Source organism: Bos mutus, chromosome 28 (assembly GCF_027580195.1).
Source record: "Bos mutus isolate GX-2022 chromosome 28, NWIPB_WYAK_1.1, whole genome shotgun sequence".
Lineage (NCBI taxonomy): Eukaryota > Metazoa > Chordata > Mammalia > Artiodactyla > Bovidae > Bos > Bos mutus.
Genome location: NC_091644.1, coordinates 13,034,254 through 13,044,379, shown reverse-complemented (window position 1 = coordinate 13,044,379; position 10,126 = coordinate 13,034,254). Strand labels below are relative to the sequence as shown.

The 10,126-nt window shown below is 42.1% G+C and overlaps 1 protein-coding gene across 7 annotated transcripts in view; it reads right to left on the bottom strand.

Moving 5' to 3' along the window:
• Positions 1 to 1,970: 1,970 nt before the first annotated feature.
• Positions 1,971 to 10,126, bottom strand: part of KCNMA1 (potassium calcium-activated channel subfamily M alpha 1) — a 780,456-nt gene continuing 772,300 nt past the window's right edge. For 3 of the 7 annotated variants that reach the window (XM_070364782.1, XM_070364772.1, XM_070364776.1), the window contains one exon: positions 8,092 to 8,252. In XM_070364782.1, the coding sequence (XP_070220883.1) occupies positions 8,228 to 8,252 (25 nt within the window). In that variant the 3' untranslated portion in view covers positions 8,092 to 8,227. Of the gene's footprint in view, positions 8,253 to 10,126 lie in introns of all 7 variants that reach the window. The other 4 variants (XM_070364783.1, XM_070364784.1, XM_070364773.1 and 1 more) reach the window with 2 other exon arrangements.

Here is a 10,126-nt window from a genome sequence, read left to right as displayed (position 1 = left end):
TTAGTAAGCATGAGATCCTGTTTCTTCTCTCAGAGGCCTGATCCATTAACATTTAAAATAGTCCTGAGCCCGTATTTACATGTTGATATCATTCATGCTTTTATTTTCTTTCGTACCCTGTCTGTTCTGTTTCCCCACCTCACCCCCAGTTTTTCTTCCAGGCAGAATCTATCTCATCTGACGTGGCAAAGCAGTTAACATTGATTCTGGTGAATGGTCTACTTTGATTTTTGCTACAGGGAGATTTAAACACAAATTCACATATATTGTTTTCTCAACAAATAGAAAAATATGCTCCACATTCATCACGCTGTGTATGCCAAGCCTGCTATTCTGTAACTCACTGTCTCTTCTCTTTTATTTGCTTTCTCCATCACTGTTGATCTCTCCCTAATACTTCATCCTTTATGCAGACTCCTTCTTTGGAGCCGAATTTGGCAGTGAAGTTTGCCTAACTAATGAGAACCATATGCTCTGCAATTACATTCCCCAACAACGTTCAGATTTGTTAGCAAATATTGGAGAAGGCAAGTTGAGAAACCAGAATCCAAAGACTGTCAGGAATTGGCACATTCTGACAGGTGAACCTGCTTTTGCTGGAAATGAGTTCTAGTTTGGGCTAGTATTAGGAACTTCCCTGGTGGCTCAGATGGTAAAGCATCTGTCTACAATGTGAGAGACCTGTGTTCAACCCCTGGGTTGGGAAGATCCCCTGGAGAAGGAAATGGCAATCCACTCCAGTACTATTGCCTGGAAAATCCCATGGATAGAGGAGCCTGGTAGGCTACAGTCCATGGGGTCGAAAAGAGTCAGACACGACTGAGCGACTTCACTTTCACTTTCGGGCTAGTATTGGCTTATGGAAAACAGGGATTTGTTTTCTCAAAGTATCAGTCAATTGGTCGACCGTTCTTGAAATGGCTAAATGCTTCTCTCATGCCTTCCCATTGGCATACCATACTAATCCCTATAGGTTAATTTTTAATATGTGATTATTACCTGTTGATTTGTTGGTTCTATTCCTCCCCAAACTGGAGACTGGAGTCATGATGCTACTCCCTGTTGTATCCCCAGCTCCCAGTAGAGGAAGGTGAGCATAATCACTATTCAGTAAATACAGCTCATAAACAAACGAGATAATCTCTCAAATACATTAAGTGCCAATCATCATACACATTACATACATACAACTTGGGTGGCTTTTATCCATTCTCAGCTCCTCCTCTTCCTCCAGGCTAGATCAGCCTTAAATTTGGGAGTCCAGTCTCCCTAAAACAGTTCAGACTTAGTATTTTGAAGATGATTTAAATCACGGCTCAGGGACCACAGCATCAAGTTTTAAGAGATTTTTTTTTTTCTGTTTTTTTGCCTTGTGATAAAGTTTCATCGATTGCTCTGTGGGGGTGAGCGTGGGGTGGGATGAGTGAAAACTTCTGATGGTTGTCTTGATATGCCAAATGCATGGGAAAGGAGCACTGTTTGCTATGCAGGTATCAGGAAAAGAGTAACTAACTTGGGTACAAGTGGCTGAGGACAGATATGTTCTGGCTTCCCATGGGCTACATAAAAGCTGTCTATCTCTTGAGCAACCTGCATGCTGAAGGTTTCTGCAGGAGCGTGTGTGCCCTCTGGCCATGGTGTGACCCTGGAGGGACTGACTCCCAGGCACCACATCGAATGACAGAGTCTCTTCCTCTCCTCTGCCATCCATTGCTGTCTTGGGCTGGTACCTACTGACAGTCTCCTTGGAGATGCAGGGCTCTGTTTGCACTTGAAGTTGCAAAGGCAATGGAAGGGCATTCCCATGGCTCCGATCTGTCCACAACTCTGCCGTCACCAAAGAGAGGCACAGCAGCCTGATGGGGACCCACAGACTCCACTCTCCCCTCCCCCACCCAGCCCATGAAGTGCGGGTGCTGGAGACAAAAGGCACATTCACCGATTTAGAACACAAATACATAAATTTTTAATCTGCGAAAAATACAAAATGAAACCATGTACAAGTTATGTACAAACCCTTTTTACAAGACAAGAGAGTTATCACTGGTTGTTACAGATGACAGGGTAGATCATTTCAGAGCACCAGCATTTAGTCTCTCCTCTGATTTGGTTAGGTCCTAGTAATCCGCCATCATCATCATGCCAACGATCAAACGTTTGAAAGACAGATGAATAAGCCACGCTCTTTTTCCTTAATGAACGAGTAGGCTGACCTCTGTGTAAGCATACTTTTTTTTTTCCCTTTATCCCCTGAAGAAACGTTGAGTGCAGGTTTTGGTGTTAAGCGAGGGACGGTTACTTTTCAGCATCTGGGGGGTGGGATGTGAGCCAGAAGTTTTACACAGGATGTGATTGTGCCACCTGGGAATGGAACGTTTTTAATTAGGATTTCCAGGCAGACCTTGGTTTATGTTTGAAATGTTGCAGTTCTGGTCGAATGTGTCAGGCTGTACTCAGTGGAAGGAAGGGAGGGGGGCAGGCTGCTCTGGGGCGGGGGGATGGGGTGCTTTGGAAATGGGGCCCCGTCAACCTTGGTGGGGCTCCCCTACCTGTCGGCTACCTCCTCCCACTGACCCTGAATCCCACCTGACAGCCGCTCCGGTTTGCTCTAGCAGGCACATGTCGGTGCCATGTGTACATTTCCATCTAAGATTCTGAGCAGCGGGCCCAGGCATGCCTCCCAAGGCAGGCACACTGGAGACCTTTGGTGTTACTTCTGTCCCTGCTCTGCCAAATAGCAAGGTGGAGGAGAAGAAACACAGACGTCCTCAAGGGGATAAATAGACCAAAGGAAACCTTTTTAAATTTGAAATCTACCTAGAAATTAAGGTTGGCTTCACTGAGTCAAAAACCCTCTCTCCTCATGCTGTATGTCCAGAAAAGCCACTAAAGCAACAGACTGTTGTGTCTGTTTTAGCAACGCTGACACCAAAGCCGCCAGGATGTGGGAACGGGGAACGATGGAATGACAAGCACAGGGAGGTGAAAGAAAAAGCACAGCTCAGGATCCCTCTCTTTGGGTCCCTCTCTGGGAAGAGTTCCAGTGGCCTAAAAGTCCTGTGCAACCTTCCTTGCCTACAGCATCCAAAGTAACACGGAGCAGAACCTGACTGCCTGCCAGAGCCAGGCATCCTGACAAACTCCACAGTTAAACAAGCGATGTCCCTGCCCTCTTCAAGGGAGCCATTTTCCTTCTTACTTCCAAGTCACCATCTCTTTCATTTCCAGCCTCATGTATGATCCACCCTCCCTTTCTCTTAACGTTTCCATCTCTATTAGTTTCCCTTTTCCTGATTCTGGGGTACCTGAGATCTCCTTTCCCAGCAGCTTCTACTTTTTTTTTTTCCTTTTAGCCCGTAAAAGTACAGTTGCCATTGCCACATTCTGCTGCCTTCAAAAAATCCTCCACACCCACCCTTCCTCCTTTAGAGACCCAGCCACACTGTGTACGTACCTCTGTGCTTCTGATGTCCAGATCCCACAGGACCTGCCGCGACCCCCTCCCCAGCTCCATTTTCCTCCATGCCTTTCGACTGCCAGACCTGCCTTTATAGATAACGCTCCGCTTCTTCCACTCTGAACTAATTAATACAACAGTTCTCAGCTGCCTGCAATCTTTCCTGTTCCTCCACAAGTTTCTTGTATTGAGGTCCAAATTAAGTGTTCCTTTACAAAGGATCATTTCTAGATTCACAACCATTGCCCCAAGTCCCAGCCCTCAAACCAACCTCTATACTGCCAGTGGAACTTCTACAGCTATGAGTGTCGGTAACATGTATTTGAGGAAGGTAGGACTTCACATGCTGAGTTTTCACTTGGAGTTTGTTTGAGTTGGAGTCTTTGACTTTGAGAACTCCATGCTGCTGAGAAAATGTTCAGCCCTGTATATTTGCCCTTGATGACTTCCAGGAAGTACTGACTTCTCAAAACATACGATCTAAAAATGCACAGGTTCATTTCTGCACAAGTTCAATTCATCACTCTTTGTTTAAAACACTCAGTGACCTTCTATGACTTTCTGGATGAAGCCTCAACATCTTAGCTTGGCCCTGAAGATAAGTTAGTTTCTAGTGCCTTCTCTGAAGTCTCATCTTAGTTTCCCTCTGCTTCCATAGAGAATGGACAGATTCTGCAGTGGAATACCATGTCTAATTTGAATGATTGGTTTAGTCACTTATAAGGTAAGGTGACTCACATCCCAGTTGGTTTGTGTTTTTTTCTCTCGTTCTTCCCCTCTGCCTCCTTTTGTTCCTTCTTTTTTTGTTTTAACTGAGATTCTTTTTGACAAAGAAGAATGGTAGATAAATGTTAGAAATGTAGAAAGAAATAGCTGGTTTACTAATGAGAGGGGGAAAAAAATCAAATAAACAGAGGACAGGAAATGAAGTGAGAAGTAAGATTAGTAACTTCCTAGTGCCTAGATTCATATCCAGAATCTGGGAGTTGTGAGCCTCTAACTACATATTGGAGATATGGGTTAGAGAGGAAGGGATTGATAGAAATTGAGCCAATAAAAAAGGTAGGCTGGGATGAAATTGAGAAGAAAATCCTAGGAATACATAGAAAAATCACATCAAAGTGACTCAGGTGGCTTTAAAATTTGAAATTTGTATTTTGACCCTAAAGAGATTCTGAAATGTAAAACAGAGGAACAAATCTAACTACCATGTGCCCAGAGCAGAAGAGGCGCCACCCTCAGGAGCACTGCTTGGGCAATGCTGCAGGAAGGACAGAACGGGGTTTTCTCCACGTTCCCACTTTTAACTCAGATCACATCCTCTCAGATCTGAAAAGGACCTTAGGAGTCATCTAGATGAATCACTTTCATTTACAAATGAGGTCACTGAGACTCAGAGAGTTTCAAGAACATTTCCTAAGTGTAGAGCTAGTTATCTGCAGATGTAGCTTGTTGAACCATCATAATTAAAACGTAAGTAGGAAACTTGGACTCTTTTGCTTTTAGACATGAAAACATCCCCAATGTTATTATGCTTTCTCACTTTCTTCCCTTCTAACCCTAACCAAACAGTTCTAATTCCCTGTTTGTTTAAAGCCCTCAATTAAATTTTTTACAAAGTACATCATAAGATGCCCCAAGCTTTGGAAGGAAAGAGCTTCTGGGTGTTCCCTGTATGCCTTAGTCACAACCACTTTTACTGAAGATGTTTTATCTTGGCTCAAGACTATTTTAAAATACAAAATTGCTCAGATGAAAATAAGAGTTATGTTAATGAAAAAGATGATGATGATGCTTTGATAAGTAGGTGCTTTCTGCTTTTTCAATAGCTTGTTGGAGAGTCTGATTCCCAAAGCACTTGAGTTATTAATTTAGGAAAATGGCTTTTCTGGAATCCTAAAGTGGGATGGGACATCAGAGCCTTATAACACAGACCACACCAATGACAGCCATCATTGGTCTATGCTGAGTGTAGCCAGGAGGAGGGGTCTGTCAGAGGGTGGTGAGGACTTCCTTCAGGCCAGATAGCTCAACAAACGGAAACAAACCAAGAAGCTCTGGCATTCCTCCAAGCCCTTCAATGATCTTATGATCTTGTTTCTATTCTCGTTTCACTTTCCATCTACCAGGTATGAGTTTGTGCCAAAGGAGCCAACAACCAACCATTTTATAGATTTCCTTTTTAACAAAATGCATAGCTGTGTTTTCTGGCCCCTAACAATTCATTATTAACAAAGGCAAAACAGCATGACTTTGCTCTACCTTAGAAGGAAATGGATTCTTGCCAACTGGTTTTTGAAGGGGAGCCCTTTGCTTTAGGAAGCTATCTTTGCCATTTTGATTAAAAAAAAAAAAAAAAAAAAAAGTTTATCTTCAAACCTCTAGCTGTAAAGAGCATGGAGTTTGTACTTGCGTTTCCATTGTCCCTCAGTTTGCAGAGATGGGGAAGAGAGAGCAGCGGGCATGGGGCATTGTGGCCTAACATTCTCTAATGGAAGGACATTTAGGTGGTGGCCATCACTGCCTGCCAGAGGAGATCAAATAGTTAAGACAAATTCAGAAATGGTTATCAAGTTATCAGTAACCCACTAGGGTTCATGAAGGAAAGAAGAGCGTGGGTCGATGTACTAAGAATGTATACGAAGTGACCCCAATGCAAAATTATTATGTATAATAGAAGAAGGCCTAGCTTTCAGAAAAGTTGTCAAATCTTAGCAAGGGATTCACCCCCACAAACCCATTTAACTTCTGTTGGAAACCAATAAATGTGTATAAGCCTGAATAGAGACAGCTGACATCATTTTAGTCTGCTGAGTAGACTAGTGATCGGTTATAAGTAGTTTTTAAACAATCCAATTGGACATACATTATATTCACAATACTTTTATAGAACTAATTCTACAAAATGTGACGACAGGGTAACCACAGTCTGACAAGTCACTTCAGGACGACGCCTACAAGGTGGAAACACGACATTGGCTCTGCAGGGACCGGACAGAGTTGGAAGCTCATTTTGCCTATGGTGGTAATTGGAGTACTTAGTGGACATGTTTTCAGGATGGTTTCATTGCTTGGCTCTGATCTGATTTGCAGTAACATACTATGTACCACGGGGTCAGGGCCTAATGGAAGAGATCGCATGGGACTTTGGGGGGATATTTTGGTTAGTTCGTTTTTTTCTCTTTTGAGTGTCCACAATTAACATTTTTAAGAAAATAAAAATCATACTTCATGCTGCTCCAGAGACCCTGATGATTCTATCAAAGATTTATCGTTTTGAAGTTGAAAATCATTTGAAATGGAATAATTGCTGGGATGCTGTGACACTGAGCATGCAAACATCAGAGCTCAGACACATCAGAATTGTGTCTGATGGCTAGAGAAATCTTTTTTGACCACAGTTTGAAGTGGCTGATACATAAAATCTCATCACTGGTAATTTTCAAAGGCCTTTTCTAATAGACTGTATTAAGTGTATTCATAGCTGTCCTTGAGCTAATATTTTTTAGGTTGCTGTTACAAGTTTTGTGTTTTGTGCCAGCAACTAAAGGAAAGCCTGCAAAATTTAGATCTGGGCAAAAAGTTGTCTCCTCGATCATGAAACTTTTCTGGCTTTTACACAAAAACTCAGTGAATCACATACATGTGTTATCCCATCCTATTGTTAAGTAGAACTATTAATTGATGTTTACAAACTTTCAGGCTAAAAGCCCTGGACCTGGGAGATGGGGAGAGTCCACCAGACCTTACCAAAGTTGAAATTACTTGCTTGGTTGGTTTGGAGATATGATATGAGAAGCATAACAGCATGTAGGAGTCCCCGCCATTGGAACAACAAACAGAGAAATGTCTTCTGCGCATCTGGTCCTCAACTCGCACATCCCAGGCATGCTCACAAGCCTCCTGGTATTTAGCTGACAGGGTAAACCCGATCCGGCATTTGTAGAAAAGCTGCAAGACGCTCTTCCCTTTAAATATACGAACAAAAGGATAAGAAATACAGGATGAAAACTAAAACTACAAAAATATGACTTTTGAATGTGAAAATAAGTGTTTCCATTTATTAAGAGCTGGTGTCAGTGTAGCCAAAATACACATCCATCCAGGAAATTCACCTGCCCCCTTTTGTCTTTTTTTTTTTTTAATTTACTAAAATACATGTTTACATTATTGGGCCATTTTAAAATTGCCTTAATAATCCAGTTTCCTTAATTACAATTAATTGTGGTGGTGACCATCACTCTCCTTAAAGAAAGAGATAAAGAAGAGAAATATGCATTAAGGAGTCTGGCCACTTAGGCGTTTTGATTTTGCATTGTTAGATATAGGGAAGATATTTGACAATGAGAAAAAAAGAAAAAATATATTTTCTTTCTAATAAATAAAAATAATTTAAAATGCTAGAGGCTATACAGGACTATTTTAGTATGTTCATTTATAAATGAAATCATTTTCTTTTCCAAAATACATGGAAGCAATATTCAAGGCAGACAAGGAGAAAGATCTGTCTATTTTTCTTGCAATTCTTGCTTATCCTAACATTTCCACCAGTGATTCAGCATGTTAAGAGGAAGAAAAGTCACGTCACCATTTATGAAGTTTGTCAGGCTTTAAAAAAAATAGTTCTGGTCTCCTGGGAGTCAACATTCATCTTCAACTTCTCTGATTGGTGGAATCAAGCTGCTTGTGGATTTATATTGGTTGATCTGGTTAGCCATGTGGGTACTCATGGGCTTGATTTGAATGTTTCTGGGATAGGCATTATCCGGTTCATCTGTAAACCATTTCTTTTCTGCTAAAGGGCAAAATGGATAGAGAACAAGAAGGAAAAATTAGAAGCTTAATTAGTCCTAGGCCAAAGATTTTGGAAAGTTCATTGAAAAATGCAAAAAGGTAATCGAGAGAAGCTGACAGTGAGTAATTGCTAAAAGAGACGGCACAGTGTAGGGAGAACCCCAGAACCTGAAACATACCTCTGCTGCCTGTAGCAAGTGATGAACCAACGGGCTATTGGGACCTGGAGGCACCAGGCGTGGACTTCAGAGAATAAAGAGGGGTTGGAAGATTAACTCTGGCAGTGTTCTCTGGGGTTCCTTTGGTGGCCTGAAAAGCTTTGGTGGTGAGGAGATGACGCATATAACAAGTATTAGGCATGGGTGTTGCACCTAAAGAAAGCCTTGTGCATCCATTGATTTGAGTGGAGATGAAGGGACACTGTCCCTTCCACAGATTAGGAGATCTAGAATCTGCTGCAGGGTTTCCTCCTCCCAGCCTTTAATTGGCTTTGCTTGTACAAGCTCACTTAAAGGTATATCTCCGTTACAACACTCCTTTATTTCTTTTGAAGCCAGTTTTGGGAGTCTTAAAGTAAGCCCACAGATTTTTGCTGGCCAGTGAGGGTGAAACATTAGATTAGCAACCAATGTTTTAAAAGGCTTTTGAGATGGCTTTAATTTCAATAAAACTCTCTTGGTATGAAGTTATGAAAAGAATTCCTAGTGGCACTATCTTAACCGACTATAATCACCCAAGCTGTCAACAAGGGAGCTTGACAGGGTCTTGGCATTTCATTCTCACCCTAGATCCAGAGATGGCAGAAGAGAATGCTGAGTCAGGGCACTCAGAGGCTGGGGTGAGGATGCGATGGCCTAGCATCCTCCTGGCAGCTAGTATTATTTCACAAGACTCAGCCCTTATCCCTACCTTTTTACACTGGAATATTCTGGGAAATCAGCCACGGGCATAGATACAAAGGAACTGGGGCAAACAGTGCATTCTAACTTGAGAATCATATGCCTCATTTTAGCGGCTTTTAGGAAAAGCAAAGAAAAAGGAAAAAGCTTTCAAGCACGCCCACTGCTATAGAAACGACGGCCTCTCTGGCCTCTTCTTCTGTCTTTCAGAACAGTTCATAACTGTTGGATATGGCTGGATATCCATATGGCTGGATATGTTAACAAAATTGCTCACCTGGCTTGATCCTGATAGAGGACCATGCGTATGTGTCCCTTTATGGCTAATGATTTATAGATCCGACACCTACGATCAGGTCATGACCACTCTGCTTGTCTCTCCTTGGTCCATGCTTCCTCTTGCTGTGTCCAGGGCCCTGGGTCCCCAGCGTAGACACTAAACTAAGTTGAGCCTTGAGAAAGCTCACTCACTGTCCTTTGTTCAGCAGCTCGGTGTACCCCCTCCTCAGGAAACTTCCTGCCTCTTGCATCATTCTCCACCCCCTCTCCTTCCTGCACTGGCTCTCTCACCTATTATAATTAAGTTCACTTTGATTTGAACAGATTGGACGATAGGAATTCATAATGCTACATCCTCACAGTGAAGCTAACTGATTAAGTGCTTTAAATTATTCCCCCTGACAGAATGATAAAGTTACAATCTGTTCTGAGATGATCTACAGCTTGCCAGACTCCTACAGCTTCTTTCTACATTCATTTATCTTTTTGTCAAGCAGAGTTTTTTTTTTTTTTTTCCCCTCCTAAGCTTCAATTCCATAGATCTTTTAAAGTCATCAGCACATCTGAATTATTAATGAGGCTTTAGAGGCAAGGTTCCTGATGGGCTGGTTAAAAAAGGTTGTATAGAAATCCGGGACTGTGTACACATCAAAATAATTTCAGCTCCATTTAAAAAACCATTTAGTTCAAGTGTGAC